This window comes from Lithobates pipiens, unplaced genomic scaffold (genome assembly GCF_037356315.1).
Source record: "Lithobates pipiens isolate NorthernLeopardFrog02 unplaced genomic scaffold, aLitPip1_a1.2 Scaffold_8, whole genome shotgun sequence".
Lineage (NCBI taxonomy): Eukaryota > Metazoa > Chordata > Amphibia > Anura > Ranidae > Lithobates > Lithobates pipiens.
The window spans coordinates 555,889,028-555,914,181 of record NW_027507903.1 but is presented as its reverse complement, the minus strand read 5'-3'; the positions used below and the strand labels follow the sequence as shown (position 1 = coordinate 555,914,181).

The 25,154-nt window shown below is 42.7% G+C and overlaps 1 protein-coding gene across 1 annotated transcript; it reads right to left on the bottom strand.

Moving 5' to 3' along the window:
• Positions 1-320: 320 nt before the first annotated feature.
• On the bottom strand, positions 321-17,874 carry TM2D2 (TM2 domain containing 2). Its single transcript, XM_077469960.1, has 4 exons — positions 17,605-17,874; positions 11,922-12,009; positions 2,810-2,925; positions 321-742 (listed from the first exon to the last, which is right to left on the bottom strand). Exons 1-4 carry the CDS (start codon positions 17,781-17,783, stop codon positions 529-531), a joined length of 597 nt encoding a protein of 198 aa, XP_077326086.1. The 5' UTR covers positions 17,784-17,874; the 3' UTR covers positions 321-528.
• Positions 17,875-25,154: the final 7,280 nt, after the last annotated feature.

The window sequence follows — 25,154 nt, the reverse complement described above, 5'->3', positions numbered from 1 at the left end:
GCAGCATTCCTTCCATCCCCCTCAATCCCTCAGTGTGAAATATTCCAGAATGCTGAAACCAACTCAGGACCCACTTCTACTTACATTTCAATGTGTTATTTTAGCACTTTCAAACACTTGAATGGGCTTGTTCTCATGCAGACATTAAAAGGAGACCCTTATTTCAGTTTTGTGTTGTTTCCGGTTGGAAAAACCCTGAAGCTTTATCACTTAATCTCTACATGGCCTGAAAAACAATTGCTGGTAAATACCAGGCCTTGCATGGCCACCCTTATATCCCTCCAGTGTTCTGGTAAATGAATAGGCACAAACTGCAAACATTCCCATCTTAAATTACATTTATTACAGTGTAACATTAAACATTGCTGTATAACATATTTACATCATTGTATCTTACATATAAGCACAGCTGTGTAAACCAGTGTTGTCTTTGTGCCATGGTGTTGCCACATGAAATTCAGGGGAGTGTGGAGTCTGCAGCTGGAAGTCTGATACAGATTGCAGCGTCCCCAATGGGTGGTCTATATATCAGTATATTGTGCACCAGTTGCTGTTGTCACTAGGCATGAGTCCTCCTGTAATGAGCAATATAAGATCCACAAACCACCAGATTCCCAGACCTCCCAGAGTGAGGAGCTTGCCCACAGCGGTGCCCGTGTGTCCCAGGCAGAAGCGATCTACTCCAAAGCAGCCCAAAAAGAAGGAGTACAGCAACGTGGTAATAAAATAGTGGCCGGTGTACCTGTGCAGAGACAAATCAAAGGGTTGAGAACCATGACCTCATAGTACAGCTTCTTGTCAGTTTGAGATTTGTGAAAACAAAGCTAAACTCCAAGCAGATATAAAAAGGACATAAATGAATGTATCAGGAAATAGATTTTTTTCAGTGCAAGCACAGCAAGTATTTGTATTTGACTATGTTTAAGTCTCTTAATGTCCGTGTACAGCAGAGCTTGGACTTGGAAAGGGGGAAGAAAAAAAAAAAAAAAAAACACAGGAGGTCCTGGGAGGATTAAGAGAATGAAGTTACACTTTAAGCATTGGAAAGTCTGTTTGAAGCTCCCATAGCTTTCTTTCCTCACTCCTGATGACTGAAGGGAGCAATAAGGGGTGAAGGGTAGGCGTGTATAAGCTGTGGGGATGTGAGAGAATGTTTAATTACCCCATTGCTTTAACCTGTATGGGAAAGAGTGCAGGGTCATTAGGCAATATTTTTTTAAAGTCAGGAGCTAAAAACACTGACTTTTAATAAGGACACTTACTGTCCAGGGAGCCCGCAACGTTAACAGTTGGTGGGGTGACACACACTCAGTGGGCAGGTCCATGAAAGCTTAGGTTCAGAGAAAGTGGGTTGAATGATGCTGGCCAGACCCAAAAGATTGGTGACAGCTCTGGATTAAAGGCAGGTATTTTAGCATAGCTTTATTTTTAAAAGGCACATTCAATATTTTAAAGCTGAAGTTCTGTTTTAAAGAATAACTGCAACTACCTTTTACGGTTAAACCTTTCGCCAATTGTGGCTCCAGTAAATGAAGCTAGAAGAACATTTCATCATTACCGGGTTCAGAGCAGTCATTTCCCAGCAGTTGTGGTGGAAAAATTTAATCAAAGAGGATTTTTGCTTAATTAGGTTCAATGGAGTACAGGGGAGTCATTAGGGGTTACACAAGAGCATAAATGCATGCATTGGATGTGCAAATGTATAAGAATGACAAGTGCGCTATTCATTTGTCACCATGCATATCAGAGTAAGAGCAATAATTCTATGACCATCAATCACTGTTAACTTTAAACCCATGACCTGTAAAAGACAATTTTGGATACTGTAGTTTGTCACCATTTCACAGGCACACGCAATTTTAAGGCTTGACATGTTTTAAATCAATTTACTCAACACAACCTCATCCATCAAAAAAATGGATAATATATATGGCTTGTGTGCACTAAAACAGACTATAGTTTTTCTTTAGCTCAAAATATGGGTTTGATAAACAGCTGCACCAATATCTTGTGACATTTTATAAAAAGATAAAAAAATATCCATGACTGCTGCCCCTCTCTGTCAATCCCTTCACTGACTTCCCCTACCCCACCGTATGAAATTCAAAATGCTAACCACAACATACAAGGCCATCCACAACATCACCCCCAGCTACATCACCAACCTCATCTGAAGATATCGCCCAAATCGTCCCCTCCGCTCATCCCAGGACCTCCTGCTCTCTAGCTCCCTTGTTACCTCCTCCCATGCTCGCCTTCAGGACTTCTCCAAAGCCTCTCCCATCCTCTGGAATTCCCTGTCCTGGTATATCCGATCACCCCCTAACCTGTCCACCTTTAGGAGATCCCTGAAAACACACTTATTCAGGGAAGCCTATCCCACACCAACTGTGTCCGAGCCACCCTCCATCAAATCATTCCTCACATCTTTTACCTTTTGTACCACTATCCCCTCCCTTTAGAATGTAAGCTCTACGGGCAGGGCCCTCCTGTCCCCTCTGTATTGAACCATACTGCAATTGTACTGTCCCCCCTATACATTGTAAATCGTTGGGTAAACTGTTGGCGCTATATAAAAGCGTGAATAATAAAAGAAAAATATGTATGTATGTATGTATGTATGTATGTATGTATGTATGTATGTATGTATGTATGTATATATATATATATATATATATATTTTATTTTATTTTTTTAACTAATCTTCAGGCCTAATATAAATATTTTTAAATGTGTGCAAAAATGTCTGTCAGCGAAAGGGTTAAAGCTTCTAGCAAAAAGAGTACACAAAAGATCTGTTAATACATACTTGATACACGGTTTATTCCCACGTTGAAAAAAGCGAGGTCCAGCGCATTCAATATCACCTAGAGCATGGCACATGACTTTTGTATGCTCCACGTCATCATATGCCTGTCCTCCAAACTGAAAATAAAGCAACAAGTTATTCTCAAGTAATACAATAAAATAACATGCTAAATACAAGAATGAGACATCCCGCTCCCCCCTTTTTCAGTAACCATTGCCCTAAGAGGATAGATCTGCTTAAACCTCGGGGGGCTCAGTTATGTGCACCATACAGCCTACCCCAGAACTGTAAAGCCTTTTCTTCAATATCTTTACATCATGGCCATTTGTGCCTGTACACCAGAGATTCCCTTCAAAGATTAAAAAGGGGAGGAGCAATGGCTGGCTGAAAAGATTTTGAAAAAGAGGGTGTGCCACATATTGACAATTTGGCAGGTATATCTTTTTTTTTTTTATTATTTATTAATTCAGGATTTTATTCATAAACATTTTTCCATTATACAGACAAAAAAAAAAAATACAAAAACAAAATAACTACCTGTCTTGCAGGGCAGAACAAACAAACAACACAACACAAAAACAAAACAAAACACAACAAGGGGGAAAAAATCCTCCGAAAGAGGGTGGAGTTAGCGCAATCATCATAGTAGAGTGATAAAATTAGGATACATGCAATATCCACTTTGTTCATATTGTATCAAACTTCCACAGAGTTCCTAAGATAGCATGTTTTTAAAGAGAATATATTTGTTAAACTCTGTTATCCATTCAGAAAGAGAAGGGAGGTCGAGGAGGTCCAATTAGTCTGAAAGCTTTAAATAGATTCTGATCCATTACTTGGTCGTGTGGGTTTATCTTTAACCACTTCAATACAGGGCACTTTCGCCCCCTTCCTTCCCAGACCAATTTTCAGCTTTCATCTCTCTAGCGCTTTCAGTGACAATTGCGCGGTCATGCTACACTGTACCCAAATGAAATTGTTATCATTTTGTTCGCACGAATAGAGCTTTATTTTGGTGGTATTTATTCACGACTTCGTTTTTTATTTTTTGCGATATAAGCGCAAAAAAAGCGGAAATTTGGAAAAAAAACAATATTTTCTTTTTTCTATTTGAATTTGAAAAGAAATCCAATAAAATCAAATTTTGTCATAAATTTAAGCCAAAATGTATTCCGCTACATGTTTTTGGTAAAAAAAATTCCGTTAAGTGTATAATAATTGGTTTGTGTGATTAGGGACATATGTACGCAAATGATCATGTACATATGTGTGCAGGTGATCACGTACATGTGTGTGCAGATAATCATTGGGACATGTGATTTTAGTGGGACATATGTGGGGGACATGTTTTTATTATTTGGGGACATGTATGTTTTGGGGACATGTGTGGGGACTGTGTTTGTACTGTGTGGTGTGTTGTGTGTTGACACTAGACTGATGATCAGTGAGTAAAAAGCTGTAAAAAACAGCCCATACTCACTGATCATCAGCCGGCTGCAGCGTTCTGCTCTCCTCTCCTCAGCGATGACTTCCGTGTGAGGAGAGGAGAGCCAATTTCCTAGCAACCGGCTGTTTGTTTACATCACATGACGGCCGTGATTGGACACGGCCGTCATGTGATCAGGAGGGCCAATCACAGAGCCCTCCTGCCGATCCGAGATGCGCCGTGTCCGGGTGACACGAGCACATCGGGATCGCGCCGCTGCGCAGGCACGCGCGCGATCCCGCTACTTCTGAAGGACGTTCCTGAACGTCCTATCAGGAGTAGATGGCTCCCACCCGGCCGTATATATGCATTGGCCGGGTGGGAAGTGGTTAAACAGGTAAGAGGGTCAACCGACAAGTTAACCTAAAAAAAAGGCAGTTAAGAGTCCCCATGACCTCAGCCCAATATCTTCTCAATTTGGGAAGTAGAAGAATAAGGGACCCAGATCCTTATCCACATCTAACGAAGCAAGGGTCATCATTCAGACCAACGTTAAATAACAATTCCGGAGTTCTATAAACGCTATGTAAAATAAATACTTTTTAAGGTCTATGAGAGGGAGATAAGGAAACACTTTGAAGGCATTGTAGAATATCCTCCAAGCTCTCTCTCTCTAGCATCGAGAACTTTGTAACAAAAGGAAATGATTTAATAATCCACGGTAGGTGTCCAAAACCCATTCCTAAGGCCGGCCATACACGGTGCGCATTTCTTTCCTGCAACCCAAAGAAATTAGAATGGATTGCACACAGACAATGCTGACAGGGGAATCAGTGATTATTCTATAGAAGCCACTAACAATAATCACAAAGGGAATCCAGCAGACTGGTTGTACCCAAGTTGAGCGATCAACATGGGACATTCAGCCTGCCCACTAACTTTTCAAATCCAACAGTTAGTGTCCTGCTTAACTGGCCGAGATTCAAACCGCGTATGGCCAGTCTTAGTTGATAACACATTAACTATAGTGTTAATGAGAGGCGTGGAGGAAAAAAAAAATAAAAAATTCCAAAATTAGGCTTAGCTAGAATAAGCCAAGCTGGAGATATTGATAAAAACACTTAGGATTAATCTCAAAGTCTGCTGCAAATTGTGCAAAAGATTTTAAAGGGCAACAATCAGAGTTGTTCCAGCGTACATATTTCAGTAAAAAAGGGGTTTATCCCAAATGGGGGCAAATTTTGTAAAATGAGGAAATCCCAAAGTATTTTATTTTTTTTCGTTACAATCCATATGTTGCACAAAAAAAAAAATAAAAAAAAATAAAGGTTGGCAACTTTGACTCATAAATTAGCATAGGCTGTAGGAAGATGTAGGGCGACATTTCAGTGTTCCACCCCGCTGTTGTAACTGGGCTGCTAAGAAGTAGATCCATGGATTGGAGACAGATAAACCTCCTGCATCAATAGGATACTGTAAAAATTCTAACTTTATCCCCGATGACTTATTCCTCCAGATCAGGTGCCTAAATTTAGTATTAACTCTTGCAAACATCCTCAGGGGTCTCCATATAGGAGAAAATGCAGCAACAAAATCATGTTAAGCAAATTAATTCTCCCACAACAAAAAAGAGGTAACTTGCCCCACACGTTATATTGCTTTTGAAATTTAGAAAGTAAAGGGAGAATATTATCTTAGATGAAATCTCTAGGAGAGTTAAGACATATTAACCCCCCCAAGTATTTAAACAAAGGAACTACATTAAAATGTGCCAACGAGGGGGTTAGTGCAGGGCTCGACAAAACCCGGGCGCCAGGTCGCATTTGCGTCTAGAATTAGCGACCTGGGGCAGCATATATACACACACACACGCGTCTACACAGAATCCATGAAAAATACACCTTTTATGCCCTTTTCTTCTTTCATATATATACATACAAATGTGTTTCCCCTTATGCAACTATTTAAACTAGAATGTTGAAATCAAGTTAGACCTTGATAAACTTTTTGAGGAAGTAAATAAATCAACACAAAATCCTACAAGTTTATTTAAAAAACCGTCCATGAAATTTCCATCTCCAAAACATGAATCCAAGTGTCGCCATCTTTCTAAAGCAGACAATCAAAAATATTTGTAAGCTATCCATTAGGAAGAACACTCTTATCTGTCCTTGGAAGAAAACCAAGCCTTACAATAATTATGCAATAATGAATTTATTACAAATAAGCCATCAGATAAGGGAGGCATTGTTGTCCTAATGGACAACAAGCCCTATATCCTGATGTGCAAGAAAATTCTGCCTAACACTATTTGGTACTGCACCATTTCTATTACATTCATAAATAACTACAATCAAGACTTTTATGGGATGGTGGATCACACCTATGAAAATGGGACCATATGTAAAGACCTTTTTGAATTTATTAGGACTAAGCACCCCCGGGGGGGTGCCTACCTTCTATAGTTTACCCAAAATTCAACCTCACTTACAAGTAGACCAATTATCTACAGCAACGGAGGTATGACAGAGAACTTGAGTAGAGTTATTGATTCTTCTTTATAGCTCTAGGTCGTTTCTCTGCCTTCCTTTAAGGATACTATACATTTTTTACAAATAATCAATGAAATCACCATTCCAAAGGATACTCTTCACGTCACAATTGATGTTGAAGCCCTGTATAGCTCCATTCATGCAGCCTGGCAGCTATACAGAAAGTCCTACAACAGGGATCAAGACATGATGGGGCTCTAAATGAGTTCATTCTAAAAGATTGGACTATATTCTTAACATGCTTGACATGCTGTGCCCCATCCTAAGCTAATCTGTACCTGGGGGGGGGGGGGGGGGAGCAATACCTCTGCCTACATGAGGATCTTGTCGAGTACCTGGGCCACATATTTCCACATATTGGAAATTGGAAATAGACACCTACCTGTAGTTAGACATGTAGTCTTACACCATCATTACCAAATGCCAAAAGTTACCTTTGCTGCCCTCGACAGAACACATATTTCTGATCGAGGTGAAGACTGGAATAAAGTGTTTCTCCAACACGAGCAACTCTGGATTTTTAAATTACAGGCCACCACCTTTCCTGGCTTAAATGTATTTATAACCTTTGCCCCTTTCCTAAAAAAGATTTGTGTCTAGCAAAGCTGATTAAATGAGATAATGTATTTCTCTTTTCAAAGTATTTTAATTATTATTTCAAGGCAAAATAGAAAATTCAGCCTGGTTTCGGGTACACCTTAAAATAGATGCAAAAATATGTTTTAAATGCAGAGTATCAAGTAATACATTTTTCTCTGTATTTATCTTGCAACTATGTACGGTTTAAAATATGAAACAATGAATGATATATTTATCTTTATGTTTTTTATAATCATGTTCTCTTTTTTGCAGTTCTTGTCAGCATTCCAATCCAGTGTCCTCCCCACATCCATCAGTGGTATCCTGTCGCTCTTAACTTCCCGACACGGGAAGGGAGAGGTGTTTGTTTTCTCCCACTCATTTACTCACTATTGGTGCTAAATTCATTAGCGCCAAAAGAGGGAGTATTGTCGTGCCGGTGGCATCCCATGATCACGGCCGGATGGCACGCATGCGCTGTTGTGACGGCGCGTGCATGTGATGTCAGACGTTTGCAAAAGAAGTGACAGAGATTTCCGGGGCAATGCCTTCCGAAACACAGAGGAGACCATGAGGAGACTGCCATGATGGTGGTCAGGGACATTCAGGTGGGTTTGGAAGCGGGACTGTTAACAGGCACCTGTACATAATTAAACTATTAAGGAAGTATATACAGTATATGCTAACAGCTCTCGCAGATCCTGTAGTGATTCCCAGTAAGCTGCTGACACACAGACACACGGACAACTCTGCTAACAAGTAAGTCTTGGGATGGGGAGTGCAATACTACTTTGAATCTCTTTAACCACTTCAATACAGGGCACTTTCGCCCCCTTCCTTCCCAGCCCAATTTTCAGCTTTCATCTCTCTAGCGCTTTCAGTGACAATTGCGCGGTCATGCTACACTGTACCCAAATGAAATTTTTATCATTTTGTTCGCACAAATAGAGCTTTATTTTGGTGGTATTTATGAACGACTACGGTTTTTATTTTTTGCGATATAAGCGCAAAAAAAGCAGAAATTTGGAAAAAAAAACAATATTTTATTTTTTCTATTTTAAAAGAAATCCAATAAAATCTAATTTTGTCATAAATTTAAGACAAAATTTATTCTGCTACATGTTTTTGGTAAAAAAAAATCTGTTAAGTGTATAATAATTGGTTTGTTTGATCACGGACATGTGCGCAAATGATCATGTACATATGTGTGCAGGTGATCACGTACATATGTGTGCAGATAATCATTGGGACATGTGATTTTAGTGGGACATATGTGGGGGACATGTGTTTTTATTATTTGGGGACATGTGTGTTTTGGGGACATTGTGTTTATACTGTGTGGTGTGTTGTGTGTTTACACTAGACTGGTGATCAGTGAGTAAAAAGCTGTAAAAAACAGCTCATACTCACTGATCATCAGCCGGCTGCAGCGATCTGCTCTCCTCTCCTCAGCGATGACTTCTGTGTGAGAGGAGGAGCCGATTGCCTAGCAACCGGCTGTTTGTTTACATCACATGACGGCCGTGATTGGACACGGCCGTCATGTTAATAGGAGGGCCAATCACAGAGCCCTCCTGCCAATCTGAGATGCGCCGTGTCCGTTTGATACGGGCGCATGGGGATCACGCCACTGCGCGGGCACGCGCGTGATCCCGCTCCTTCTGAAGGACGTTCCTGAACGTCCTATCAGAAGTAGAAGGCTCCCACCCGGCCGTATATGTGCATTGGCCGGGTGGGAAGTGGTTAAATAACCTTTATAGAATACTTTCACTTCAATAATATAGATACAGACTTTTGGAAGCCATTTATGCTCCTTTATCTGCATTGTTATTCTATCACATCAACTGCGTGTCATATATGCGTGTTCACATTGCTTAAGGCACTTATAATTATCAGTTTTTATTAATTATATACAACATAGCACATTCACCTCATTACTTTTATTCAATTCACGCCACATTAAATTCAATCTAATTACATTTTTGATCAATGTAATTAATCACCTTCACATTTTTAGTCACATGGCACTTATATGGATCTCCGTTATTGCCATAAACCATAAGTAAAAAAATATAATCTATATATCAATACAATTAATTATTCAAATATTTAATCTAATACTTAAAAATCTATTATTTTGTATTGGATTCAATAAATTAAAATAAGTTTACTATGATATACTACGGGTGCCTGTCCGCTTATCTCCTCCTCCGGGGTCCAAACAAATGGTCTCTTGTAAGTTCCTTGAGGGCAGGGTCCATGTCATAGGAGGTGGAGATGACACACCAATGGTTTTAAGATTGATGGAATGAGCTGCTTTTAAAAGAAATCTCTGGCTATAGGACATGTTTTTCTCTCTTCTATCATCTTGATTGGTACATATACATATTTTTGTTTGTGTGATTAGATACACAGGCAAATAAATCAAATGATTATTAAAATGTAAAATATTTCCCTCTCTCTGCATAGAATAAAATAACCCCTTGAAGAAGACCACAATTAGAAGGGTCAAAACGCAGGGGGGGGGGGGGGATATTATTCTTTTGCAATAAAATGGAATTTTATTAAAATCTCATACAACATGTAATTTCATCTTGATTGGTGGTTTTGTCATTTTCAAGTGAATGCCAGAGCATACAATTTTTTACAACTATCATAACTGTCAAATTGCTTTTTGATACAATAAAGAATTTTAATTAAAAATCCTTGAATTATTTTTTGGCTGCTAAAAAACCTGATGAGGATATAAATGCTCCAGGGTCTGCAGCACCACCAGCTCACACATATGTGTTTATATATTTATTTTTTATATATGCTAATAAGTGTTCTATATCTTTTTTTGCTGGAAGGATTTTCTCTAAGCCTTAACACAACAAAATAAAAGTTTGATATATGGAATACTCCATTCAATGATAGTCATGTATTTAATCTTTTGGCCTTGATGCCAATTTTTGCAGATGTTCTCATAAGCATACTTTTTCCTTCAGCAATAATGAAACTTCATACATCTGTTAATGCATGTGTTCCTTTTTTTTGTTCTTTGCTTTTTATCTTTTGATGTTTTAACTTCCTATCCAAGTTTTTAGAGGTATAGACAAGTCATCAGCAACTATATAAAAACCATCAAATGTACACGCTTTAGTCGAGATTTGGTCTCCATTGTTTAAAATCGCATCAAAATGGTAACATTGTGTGAGATATGGGTCTCGGCAAACGTAATGTTGATTTAATCAGAGCCGAGTTGCCATGTGTAATGAGTATCCACTAATTTACAGATTTTTCTATTAATCAATTGAGCCCACCTCATTCACTCTATTAATTTGTATTGGCATGTGTATATAAATCTTTGTCTTTTGCCTATAGAGTCAGCACCCGGAGTTATGGTGTGAAACATGTTAGTTGTTGATGCCATCTCTTGCTGTATGGTTTTTAACCAATAAAGAATTTATTGTTGGAGTGCAGCCATCCGGATTGAATTTCTTTTTACAACCTTTTGACCTTCCTGGGCCATACTGGAAGAAGAGGACATAAAATACACCAACAATAAGCATAGTTGATGAGCAGAAAAAGTCGGGCAGATCACAAGTTAACGAACACTGATATAAATAATGTAGCTGAGAAATAAAACTTCATTTTTTTTTTATAATTTTTTAATTTTATTTTAAACGTAAGAGGGGGCAACATAAAACTAGTGCGATATCTTACACTGTTTTTGATAAACTAAATGGATGTAGCAGCAACTCTCAATGAATTCTCAAGGTGCTCATCAGATATTTTGGTTCTAACTTTGCCCTTTGTGTGTTCCATCCTTGAAAATAGTTGCTCACAAATATAGGTGTTGCTGAAAACGGATGACCTGAATAAGGCTTGATTGTGAAGAGTGGGAGATTTTCTTTCGGAAGATAAAACTTATAAAAGTCCAGTAAAGAGACACTGTCAAATTCTTTGGCTGCATGCATTAGTGAAGTGTAAACGCATTTTTACAAAATAAAAGTAAAAAAACAAAAGCTAAATTTTTAAATAAGTTTACAATTTCTTGCTGGGATAGAGAGGGGGCCAGAGGCCGGCAGGCTGGGACTCGGAGGGGGTCAGAGGCAGAACGGAGTTGTCCTGTGTACCTCTAAATGGCCTTCTGTGCTTTGTGTGGTCAGTAAAGAAAAAAAAAAAAAAAAAAAAAAAAAGGTGACTGGCGGGATCAACCAGGTACAAAAATGTGAACATACACATAGAAAACAAAATAAAAATTTGGTGTAACAATACACTTAAGTTGTACACAATTAAACACTTGCACAATAGTTAACATGCATACAGTGTAAAATACAACCAAAATCGGACTGTGGACATAACATTTTGGATGACAGCAAAATGTTGCACACTGAAAAGGTTCTGTATGACTGGGCCCACAGCATACAATACTGCTGTGCTTTCAGATCTGTACACATTACCAACCTGAACGCAGCCTATTGTATACTAACCTGCGTGAGCCCTTAACCACAGAAGTGTGAAATTATAAAGAAACAAATCCATAAACAATAGCAGGTACTCCAACATTTACCCTGGCACAGCCATAGCCAATCTCTTGCTGCATGGTCACGTTTCCTGTATGATCCATCGGATCCTCACATTGGATGAACTCTTCTGGTCTGAGAGGGGGAAAAAAAAAAAATAAAATAAAAAGTAAGTACAAAGAAGTGCAAATTTGTCTGAGATACAAGGAGCTGCACGAAATGTATTGCAGGTTCAATCTCCATCAGTGTGTGGCTCCCCCCATTATACAGAAATCGATTAGCTGATTGACTGCTGTCAAGGGGACGCGTTGGAAAAGTTTCAACCAGTGGCTGCAGCCAATCAGCTCCAGACGCTGATCACTGTATTCTGACATCGCTGGGTCCTGTTGTCAGAATATAACCTCCCAGCAGTGAGATGGGGTGAGGAAATTGATCCACCACCTCATGTGTGTGTGGATGGGGGAATGTGTTTGTTTGTTTATTTGGTTTAGTCTGCTAACTGAATGAAAAAAAATTGACCATGTATGGTCAAGTCTTAAAGTGGAACTTAAATTGTATCTGAACACAACACACTGAAAACGCAATTTATGTATAATATCCAAAGCAATATCCACGGTCTACTCGCTCCTTTTCTCCTCACACGAGATCAAATCGGACAAAATGGTGCAACAATGGGAATCGGATTTGCACCTAGATCTCTCACCGGCGGCCTGGGAACTGATTTATCATAATCTACACAAGGGGTCTGTGAACGTCTCAATTCAGGAAAACAGATACAAAATTTATGCTAAATGGTATAGAACCCCTGACAAGATCCACAAATTCGCCACAGCGGTTCCCCCGACATGCTGGAGATGCAATAATGCGTTGGGCACTCTGCTTCATATATGGTGAGAATGCCCCATACTGCAAGTGTTTTGGAAGGAAATACACAGATTGATCTCTCAAATTACCACCTATTCCCCTGATTTTACTCCCGCCCAATTCCTACTACATTATGGCCCTAATATAACCCGGAAATACACTAAATCCCTGACCATCCACCTCATTAATGCAGCTAACTTATGCATCCCGGTGCTTTGGAGATCTACTATTCCCCCTACCATAGCTGATTGGACAAAAAGGGTAGACAAAATTTCGGAAATGGAAGAACTCATCCATCAGGCCAAAGATACCCCGAACATTTATGGGCAAACTTGGGCTGTATGGAAACACTTTAGATCTTCTGGGCTAGCAGGACTAACCCAACCTACTCTAACTCACATTCCCCCTCATGTGCACCACACTTCGCCTCTCCCGTAACTCCTTGGTTCTTTCGAATCTCCTCCCCCCCCCCTCTTTTCTCTTTCCTCCCTTCCAGAGGACAGCTGTTCTGTATAATTTTTTACTTAAACATAACGTGCTGTCATTGACAGTTGGGTGTTGTTAATCACTCTTATAGGAATCCCTAACCGATTCCGTCGCCGGTCACAGTCAGATCCCAGTAGGGGTGTCTGGAGATGATCTTATGCACATTAGACTCAATGATGTATAGACTATAATCTTAATGTTATGCTCTTTCCTTAAATACTGATGCATTTTGAGGTACTGATTTCTTTTGTAATCTATCTATGCTACTTGATCCAGTGATATCTACCCTCACATTAGGAGGGAATAACCGTTTGTATCTTTCTTTGGCTTCTGTACATTTGCAACAGAATCTATTTTATTTTATTTTATTTCATTTTTCCTTTATTTGACTTTAGTTTATCTGATCTTATTATATTGTGTCTCGCTTCATTCTCTTCGATTTCTCATCGAAATATTCCAACAGTTTTTCATTTTCACTATAACTATGACAGCCAATTGTATTTCTATACTACAAAAGTGACTTATCTCACAATATGTAACCAATGTTTGTAACCGTTTGATAAAAATTTGAATAAAAATTTTTTGAAAAAAAAAAAAAATATATAAAAATATAAAAATATCCAAAGCAAACTCATCCCATCCATCCACGTCTCCATGCATTATTTTGTTGGGAAATGACTTTAACCCCTCCAGGCCACTTTTTTGCTATTCAGCACTGTACTACTTTAACTGAAAATTGCGCAGTCATGCAATGCTGTACCCAAATGAAACTTATATAATTTTTTATACACAATAAAAAATACACAATACACACTATATAGAGCTTTCTTTTGGTGGTATTTGATCACCACTGGGTTTTTATTTTTTATCAAATAAAAACGGAAAAAAAACAAAAAAAAAAAAAAAAAAAAAAAAAAACACAAATTTTACTTTCTACTATAAAACATACAATAAAAATAAATAAAGTGAATTTCTTCATAAATTTAGACCAAAATGTATTCCGCTACATATCTTTGTTAAAAAAAAAAAAAAAAAAAAAAAAAAAAAATAAACTAACTAAATCCCAGTAAGTGTATACTAGTTTGCGTGAAAGTTATAGCGTCTACAACCGGGGTGTCCAAACTTTTTTTCTAAGAGGGCGAGATTTCATGAAGTGAACATACGTGAGGGCCGAACATTTTGCCTGACTTTTTTTGAACCATTAAAATTAAATGCAAATTTAATATTTTATGCAAAGTTTATTGCAACTGGAATACTATATATTTTGTAATATTGATGACAATATATATATATATATTATTATTATTATATTCTTCTTTAGCCTCTGACCAATCCCCAAGCACCTCTCCGGGTAAAGATGAGCTTGAGTGTTTGTTTTTTTTTTTAAATAATAATCTTTCCTTCAGCCAGCCTAATCCACCAGTGCCTCTCACTGACTGCAGGGAACCGTGTTGCAGTTTGATGTGGCCTCCACTTGGAATTTACATATATATCCATCTGTGGCCCCCAAGCTCGAGCGCGTTATGTTTTTTTGCTGTGAATATATCTACCTTCTTTAGCCTGACAATCCCGAGCGCCACACTCATTGTCAGGGTGAGCCGGGGCGTGTTCAGAAGTCGATGTGCCCGAGCTCGCAAGGAAGCGGACAGCGTCAATCACAGGCACTGTGACATTTCCCCAATCTCTGCATCTACAGTCAGCAGATGCAGAGTTCGGGAATAGTCACAGTGCCTGTGATTGGCTCTCCAACACACTTGCATCGCGACACGCAACAACAGACTACCACATGTTGCAGTGCTGCAAATGCAGCATGCATGATCTTTGGTCTGTTGTGTAGAATGGGCTGCACTAAGGTGATGCACAAAACAACTCTAAGGATCGGTTTACACGGGGATCACGTACATGTCAATGGGATGCAAAATGCACTGGACTGCTGAGTAGTAGTAGTGTATGCACGACTTATAAAAACGCAGAACACCAAACCACATGGAACCTTGTGATCTGGTGTCTGCCAACGCACGGCTTTTGGCGTGCCATAACACTACACACTCACCGACCACTTTATTAGGAACACCTGTTCGATTGCTTGGTAACACAAATTGCTATTCAGCCAATCACATTACAGCAACTCAATGCATTTAGGAATCTAGACATGGTGAAGACCGCTTGCTGAAGTTCAAAGTGAGCATCAGAATGGGGAAGAAAGGAGATTTAAAGGAGTTGTAAAGGCAGAATTATTTTTTATTTTCATGCATTCTATGCATGAAGATAAAAAAATTGTGTGTGTGGCAGCCACCCAGCACCTCCAAAATTACTTACCAGAGCCCTGTTAGCGCTGTTTTATCGCCTGACGCCCCCCCCAGTGTGAGAGTGCCCTTGAGGAACCACTGCAACGCACCCTGATGTGAATGAGCCCCTATACTTCATCCCATCCAATGCTGGTCCCATGTAAAGCCCTCTCTGACCAATCAGAGGGAGGTGACCCAGTACTGGCAGAGAGGGGGTCAGGATCACACACTACCCCCACAGAGAGTTATCACCCCTTAGGATCACACACTGCCCCCCCCCCCCCCCCACACAGAGTTGTCACCCCTTAGGATCACACACTGCCCCCCCCCCCACACAGAGTTGTCACCCCTCAGGATCACACACTGCCCCCCCCCCACACAGAGTTGTCACCCCTCAGGATCACACACTGCCCCCCCCCCACACAAAGTTGTCACCCCTCAGGATCACACACTGCCCCCCCCCCCCACACAAAGTTGTCACCCCTCAGGATCACACACTGCCCCCCCCCCCACACAAAGTTGTCACCCCTCAGGATCACACACTGCCCCCCCCCCCCACACAAAGTTGTCACCCCTCAGGATCACACACTGCCCCCCCCCCACACAAAGTTGTCACCCCTCAGGATCACACACTTCCCCCCCCCACACAAAGTTGTCACCCCTCAGGATCACACACTGCCGTCACCCCTCAGGATCACACACTGCCCCCCCCCACACAAAGTTGTCACCCCTCAGGATCACACACTTCCCCCCCACACAGAGTTGTCACCCCTCAGGATCACACACTGCCCCCCCCCCACACAGAGTTGTCACCCCTCAGGATCTCACACACTGCCCCCCCCCCCCCCCCCCACAGAGTTGTCACCCCTCAGGATCACACACTGCCCCCCCCCCCCACAGAGTTGTCACCCCTCAGGATCACACACTGCCCCCCCCCCCACAGAGTTGTCACCCCTCAGGATCACACACTGCCCCCCCCCCCCCCCACAGAGTTGTCACCCCTCAGGATCACACACTGCCCCCCCCCCACAGAGTTGTCACCCCTCAGGATCACACACTGCCCCCCCCCCACAGAGTTGTCACCCCTCAGGATCTCACACACTGCCCCCCCCCCCACAGAGTTGTTACCCCTCAGGATCTCACACACTGCCCCCCCCCCCACAGAGTTGTCACCCCTCAGGATCTCACACACTGCCCCCCCCCCACAGAGTTGTCACCCCTCAGGATCACACACTGCCCCCCCCACAGAGTTGTCACCCCTCAGGATCACACACTGCCCCCCCCACAGAGTTGTCACCCCTCAGGATCTCACACACTGCCCCCCCCCCCACACAGAGTTGTCACCCCTCAGGATCTCACACACTGCCCCCCCCCCCACACACAGAGTTGTCACCCCTCAGGATCTCACACACTGCCCCCCCCCCCCCACACAGAGTTGTCACCCCTCAGGATCTCACACACTGCCCCCCCCACAGAGTTGTCACCCCTCAGGATCACACACTGCCCCCCCCCCCCACACAGAGTTGTCACCCCTCAGGATCTCACACACTGCCCCCCCCCCCCCCACACAGAGTTGTCACCCCTCAGGATCTCACACACTGCCCCCCCCCCCCCACACAGAGTTGTCACCCCTCAGGATCTCACACACTGCCCCCCCCCCACACACAGAGTTGTCACCCCTCAGGATCTCACACACTGCCCCCCCCCCCCACACAGAGTTGTCACCCCTCAGGATCTCACACACTGCCCCCCCACACAGAGTTGTCACCCCTCAGGATCACACACTGCCCCCCCCCCCCACACAGAGTTGTCACCCCTCAGGATCTCACACACTGCCCCCCCCCACACAGAGTTGTCACCCCTCAGGATCACACACTGCCCCCCCCCCCCCCCCCACACAGAGTTGTCACCCCTCAGGATCACACACTGCCCGCCCCCCACAAAGATTTGTCACCCCCCCCAGGATCACACACACTGCCCCCCCACCCGCAGTGTTGTCACCCCTCAGGATCACACACTGCCCCACACACACACACACACACACACACACACACACACACACACACACACAGTTGTCACCCCGGATACTCACAAGTACTCGCAGAAGATGAGGGGCCCCTGGGGGTCTCTGAGCTCCGGTACAGGGGCGGTGCTGGGCTCTGTGGTGGGGGCAGGGCTGGTCTGGTTCTGGGAGGCGATGAGGGAGAAGGTGAGGAGCAAGCCCTGTCCTCCCAGTAATATGTAAGTCATCGGTGGCACAGGCCACCCCATCTTCCTGCCGCAGCACTTTCCACCTGTACTACGCGGCTTCTTCCGCCAGGATTTCACCCAGCCAATCACAGCGCAGCAAATTACGTTTCTCTTGCGATTTTCCGCAATCACACGCAAGCCCTTGTTTCCGTGAATGTATAGTCTCCGCTACAGGAGACATTTTTGCTGCTTTGAATACATCTGCAACAATGTAATTACGGTCTCCGAGAAAATGGCCGCACTCAGTACTACAAAGAACCACACTCAAATATCTATTAGATCTCTACGGGTTTTCACAACAAATTGTAGCAATCCTCTAACCAGCCAATAGAGTGTGATGTGCAGTTATAAACAACATTCAATTCACATAGCTGTCTGTGGTTACGGTTTTTTAAAGAGGAAGTAAACCCTGATGGGTTTACTTCCTCTTTTTTTCCCTGCAAAGGTAAAGCATAATGGACTACTATGCATCGCATAGTAGCTCATTATGTGTCACTTACCTGACACAGGAGCCAGCGAAGTCGCCGCTGATCCCTGTAGTCCGCCGCGTCCATCTTGCTGGTGGCGTCTCGCAGCTCCGACCAATGACAGCGGCGAAGCCGCGATGACGTCACTCCCGCGCATGCGCACGGGAGTCACGCCTCGCAGCTCCGCCGCTGTCATACGGCGAGGCCGCGATGACGTCACTCCCGCGCATGCGCACGGGAGTCGACAAATTTGGCAAATCCATTCTTGGACTTGCCGCATTTAGTGCGCATGCGCGCCGCTGTCTACGGCGCATGCGCCGTAGACAGCGGTGCCCATTTTCGGGCAAATATCTCCTAAACCATATAGGTTTAGGAGATATTACTTGGACCTACAGGTAAGCCTTAATCTAGGCTTACCTGTAGGTCAAAGTTGTTTGGAAGGGTTTACTTCCATTTTAAATGGTATTTTAATGATATATACAAATGGTGGGAATAGAATTATAGTATTCCGTATATAGATTCCTTTTCTATATCTTTATCATTTTATTGTGACTAAATTTACCTTCAGACTGTCTAGTGACAGGAATCAGGAAACATTATAATGCTGCGGGGGATGATTTCAGGAGTCACCCTCTTGACCTCTGGAAGATTTACCCCCTTCATGACCAGGCCATTTTTTGCGATACGGCACTGCGTTACTTTAACTGACAAATGTGCGGTCGTGCGATGCTGTACCCAAATAAAATGTATGTCCTATTTCCCACAAATAGAGATTTCTTTTGGTGGTATTTGATCACCTCTGAGGTTTTTATATTTGCGCTATAAACAAAGAATGACCAACAATTTGGAAAAAAAAAAAACAATATTTTTTTACTTTCTGTTATAAAACACATCCAATAAAAAAATATAATTTCTTCATCGGTTTAGACCAATGTGTATTCTGCTACATATTTTTGGTAAAAAATATCCCAATAAGCGTATATTGTTTGTTTGTTTACACAAATGTTATCATGTCTACAAACTATGGTATTTTTATTTTTATTTTTTACTATCAGCTACTTATAAAAAAACATGCTGGGACCACTGAAGCACTCCTAGCAGCAATTTCTACTTGCGACTAGTAAGTGAAAATAGTTGGACGATCCTTTGTCCGATTTTCGGATCGTGTGTACGGGGCATTAGACCGTAGGGTTCAATATTGAGTTGGCCCAACCTTTGCATCTATAAAACAGCTTCAACTCTTCTGGGAAGGCCGTCTACAAGGTTTAGGAGTGTGTCTATGGGAATGTTTGACCGTTCTTCCAGATGCGCATTTGTGAGGTCAGGCACTGATGTTGCATGAGAAGGCCTGGCTCACAGTCTCCGTTCGAATTCATTCCAAAGGTGTTCTATCAGGTTGAGATCAGGACTCTGTGCAGGTCAGTCAAGTTCTTCTACCCCAAACTCGCTCGTGCATGTCTTTATGGACCTCAGAAGTTCCGGCTCCCCTCCTCCTTCCTCCGCCCCTGAGCCAGTTAGAAAGCGCAGCTCACTTTGCGCAAGGGAAGCATCTGTGAAGCCGAAAGGCTTACTGCCGATTTCCCTTACCACGAATGGCTGCAGCAGCACCCGAGAGCTTATTGAAAAATCGGCTATGTGACATTGTGGGTTACCTAGACAGGTAGTGTCCTGATATTAAAAGTCGACAGTATTTGTAGCTGCTGACTTTTCATTTTGTCGTGGGAGTGGCGGATCTCCGCTTTAATGATAGGCGCGGTACACGGGAGTGTTAATCTATTTCAATGGGCAGAATAAATTTTTATTCTGACCAATGAAATCAATTAACATCCAAAGCATTTACAAAATCCCTGCTTAAAGCATTGTACACACGCTTAGATTTTGGTCAACCGTTTGTCTGTTTTTTGTTGCATTCTACTCTCATGTCGAAAGTGAAGAGGTTACTCACCATACAAAAATTCTTGTATGACAGAATACATCAGAAGTGATGTAATGTGTTGAATAGTTTTGTATGTATTCTTTAGTTTCTGAGCATGCGCAATCTTGCTCATATAATTTTTTCGTATGAAGAAGGGACTAATGAAACGAAAATCGGGACGTTGAGTTCACATCTGACAAATATTTTATAGTCTGTGCATCCAGCTTTTGTCTGACAAAAAGCGAAATCGGCCATCAAAAGCTCTGTACTAACGATCCGAAAATTGGCAGATTGTTTCTCAGACTAATTTTTCCATCCGATTTCCGTATTGTGTGTACGGACCCTAAAGCTGAATACAGACTATACAACGTTACATAGTTACATAGTTATATAGTTAGTAAGGTTGAATAAAGACACCAGTCCATCCAGTTCAACCTGAGTGAGGTGTCTACAATTGTCCCTATCCCTGTACATTGCACACTCACATTGGTCCTTACCCTCAAGGAGCCCACAATCCAAGGTCCCCATTCATATACTAGGGCCAATTTTTTGGACAGAAGCCAATTAACCTACCTGCATGTCTTTGGAGTGTGGGAGGAAACTGGAGTACCCAGAGGAAACCCACGCAGGCACAGGGAGAACATGCAAACTCCAGGCAGGTAGTGTCATGGTTGTTCTTTGGATTTTTTCCTAAATTGTTGTCGGATTGTCCGTGGACAAATGTTGGATTGCAGGTTTTAAAATTTTCTCTGGACAAATGTCTGTTGTTGGATTTTCGTATCGTGTGTACACAAGTCCGTCAGACAAAAGTCCAAAGTACAAACACGCATGCTCAGAAGCAAGGACGAGCCAGAAGCGGTCGGTCTTGTAAAATAGCATTTGTAATGGAGAATTAACATTCCTGACGTGGCAAATTATGAAATCTGGAAATGCAGCGCACATTCTCTTCTTCTTTAACCACTTGCTTACTGGGCACTTAAACCCCCCTCAGTCCCAGACCAATTTTCAGCTTTCAGCGCTGATGCACTTTGAATGACAATTGCGCGGGCATACAACACTGTACCCAAATGAAATTTTTATCATTTTTTTCCCACAAATAGAGCTTTCTTTTGGTGGTATTTAGTTACAGCTCGGAGTTTTATTTTTTGCTAAACAAACAAAAAAAGATGCAAAAAAAAAAATCATGTTTTAATAGTTTGTTATAAAATTTTGCAAACGGGTCATTTTTCTCCTTCATTGAAGTGCGCTGATTAGGCGGCACTGATGGGCTGCATTGGTGGGCACTGATGGGCTGCATTGGTGGGCACTGATAGGCTGCATTGGTGGGCACTGATAGGCTGCACTGGTGGGCACTGATAGGCATAGTTAAGGCGGCACTAATAGGCACAGATAAGGCGGCACCGATGGGCACAGATAAGGCGGCACTGATGGGCAAAGATGGGCACAGATAAGATGGCACGGATGGGTGGCACGGATAAGTGGCACGGATGGGTGGCACGGATGGGCACTGATAGGTACCACTGATAGATGGGACTGATGGGCACTGATAGGTGGCACTGATAGGTGGCTCTGATAGGTGGCACTGCTGGGCACTGATGGGCGGCACTGCTGGGCACTGATGGGCGGCACTGGGGTGCAGCACCTTTGAGGCAGATTGTGGGCACTGTGGGTGGCACTGTGGGTGGCACTGCTGGGTGGCACTGTGGGTGGCACTGTGGGTGGCACTGTGGGCACTATGGGCACTGCTGGGTGGCACTGACGGGGGGCACTTACTTTTATTCAGGATGGCACTGCAGGGGGCAGGTGGGCACTGGCAGGGGGCAGGTGGTCGCTTGTATTGCTGGCCGTGATCGGGACTGATGTCCCGATCACGGCCGCCGGTGATCGGCTTTTTTTTTCTCCTCGCGCTGTCAGCGCGAGGAGGAATAATAGCTCCGTTCTATCACATGATCAGCTGTCATTGGCTGACAGCTGATCACGTGATAAGGGGTCGGGATCGACCCCTTGCACGGATCGGTGATCAGGCGAGTCTCATGGACTCGCCGATCACAGAGCGCGCCGCGCGTGCCCCTCAGGGGGCACGCAGGCCGCTCGTGCACGGGACGACGTCAATAGACGTAGTCCCGGAAAAGTAGGTCCGCGCTAATGCCGTCATTTGGCAATAGCGTGGATCCCAAGTGGTTAATGGGATAATAATGAAGCTGCTTTGCTGGTGATACTGATTGAGTTATGGCAAACTAATTTTCAAAGACTTTTTTTTTCTAGTGAGATCAAGAATAATATTATTATGCTTGTTACCACAACACCATTATCCCGTAGTTTTTAAGATCAAAGTTACAGCTATGTTGGTGTCCCTTGTTAATATTACATTGTATTTTTTAAAATATAACTGCCTACTCCCAAACTGTCATATGAAGTAAAACACATAGCCAAGTATTATTTTACAGAATTTTTTTATTATATATATATATATATATATATATATATATATATATATATATATATATATATATATATATATATATATATTTTTTTTTTTTTTTTTATTGTGCATCTGCTATCTGCCAATAGAACTCTCTATGCATCCAAAAATATAGAAAATATACCAAATCAAATTATTATTCAACCAAAAAAATAAAATAAAAGCCTCATGCATGTGTCCTGCTTCTTAATTTAGGGTGTCAACAATGCCAAGAGTTGGTGAAAGCAGGGGGTCGTCATTTGGAGATAATTGCAAAAATCATCTGGATTATTCTCCTGGAGCTCCAGCAGCAAAGGCATATGACATAGTTAGTCACGATTAACCACTTGCGGACCAGCTGTCACAGTTTTACTACGCCAGGCTGGCTCCACTGCACAAAATCACGTTATTGTACGTCATCTCACGAGGCTTGCATAGCTGGCGCACTGCCGGCGGCGCACGCGTTCCCGCCACGAGCTCCGTGAGTCCAACTGTGGGTCATCGAGTTTGCGGGGATACCCACGATCATGTCAGGGAGAGGAAGAACAGGAAGATGCTAATGTAAACAAGCATTTCCCCGTTTTTCCTAGTGACAGTGTCACTGATCACAGCTCCTTGTGATCGGGAGCAGTGATCAGTGTAGTGTAACACACAGCCCCCTCCCCCACAGTTAGAATCACTCCCTAGGACACACTTAACCCCTACAGCGGCACCTAGTGGTTAACCCCTTCACTGCCAGTCACATTTACACAGTAATCAGTGCATTTTTAGTCACACTGATCGCTGTATAAATGTGCACCAAAAGTGTCTGATGTGTCCGCCATAATGTCACAGTCAAGATAAAAATCGCTGATCGCTGCCATTACTAAAAAAAAAAATTATTGATAAAAATGCCATAAAACTATCCCCATATTTTGTAGATGATATAACTTTTGCGCAAACCAATTAATAAACGCTTATTGCGATTTTATTATTTTTTCTACCAAAAATATGTAGAAGAATATGTATCGGCCTAAACTGAGGAAAAAAATTAAGTAAAATTAAGTAAAAAGTAAAAAATAATGTGCTTTTTTCAAAATTGATGCTCTTTTTTTGTTTATAGCGCAAAAAATAAAAAACGCAGAGGTGATCAAATACCACCAACAGAAAGCTCTATTTGTGGGGAAAAAAGGACGTGCAATTGTCAGTAAGGCTGAGATCACATTGCAGCGGTGACGAGAATCGGATGTGATTTGCACCCGCACTGCAGTGCAAATCACATCCATTCTCTGTGCGATGCGAGTTCAGCCATACAGATAGTATGGCTGAATTCGCATCGCATCCGGCCGAAACTCGCACAGGACCCTTTTTTCCGGTCCGCAGCAGAATTGGATCGCATGGGTGTTCACACCATGCGATCCGATTCCTATCCGAGTTTGCAGATCGCACTGCGATATGCGAACTGATCTGGGGGTGTCATTAACGTTTCACTGACACTCCCAGCAGTTCGCATAGGGCAGTGTGAACTGCCGCCTTGAGGCATGTGATGCGGGAAAACGCAGCGGATTCGCAGCGTTCCCGCATCGCTGCAATGTGAACCCAGCCTAAAGGTGCATTTACCGCAATTTTGCGGCTTTTTTACCACGATTTCGCTGCGTTTTTACGGCGTTTTGCCACAATTTTGTGCAGGGCAAAAGGTCACCAATGTAAAAAGAAGAAAAGCGCCCGAATCCGGCTTCAGACGACATGGAGTGGAGATGTGAACCATCTCCATTGAGAATAATAGATTTTTTCCCCTCTAGCGTTTTCTAGCTTCAAGCTTCAAGCTATAAAACGCTCAGGTGTGAATGCAGCCTTAAAGCTACGCAGTGCCGAATCGCAAAAAGTGCTCTGGTCTTTCGCCAGCCAAATGCTCCGGGGCTTAAGTGGTTAATAAAGCAACCAATTTTTGGTCCAAGAAAACCTCCTCGTCCTGTTCCTGGACTGGACTTGGGTCAAAGCAATAACTCCAAGGCCAATAATAAATAACACGTTATTTCCTCCGATTCCGCAACATGTCTGGTTGCCGTTCAGAAATGAACTGAAAAGGGCGAAATGAAAGCGTGAATCAACACCAAACTTCTACTAACTCGAAATTAGCAGAAGGAGCCCAAAGGGTGGCGCTAAAGAGCTGAAAAAGCACGTAGTACGTCACAACATTCATGTTTGTTGCCCAACAATTCCTTGCAGTTTGTATGCAAGACAAAATGCAGGTACACACCTTTGGACAACAGTCCGAGGTTTTTGTCTGGGGAAAATCTGATTGCGTGTACGATGCTTTAGGCTCGTTTTTGACACTGCTGGTGTTCAGGACAGATGGGGTGCTCAAGAGGCCTGCAACTGTACAAACTGTCATGTAATCTGATCTGCACTTTCTAAGAAGAGTTGCCCTAGTAGTCCAGTAATACTTGAATGAACTGCAGTTCGCTTTTTGAACACAAGATGTCGCTGTTGCCAGGCGTGCCTGTCCAATGAGCGGCGGGGCCGGGGAGCGTAGTGGCCGGTGTGCGCAGGCGCGGTGTGTAGCGCTG

Coding starts and splice junctions, on each gene's coding strand:
- TM2D2 (XM_077469960.1), bottom strand. CDS start 17,783: ATGGGGTGGCCTGTGCCACCGATGACTTACATATTACTGGGAGGACAG. Junction 12,010..17,604: donor CTCATCTTCTGCGAGTACTT/GTGAGTATCCGG, acceptor TCCCCCTCTCAG/ACCAGAAGAGTTCATCCAAT. Junction 2,926..11,921: donor TTGGCTATGGCTGTGCCAGG/GTAAATGTTGGA, acceptor CTTTATTTTCAG/TTTGGAGGACAGGCATATGA.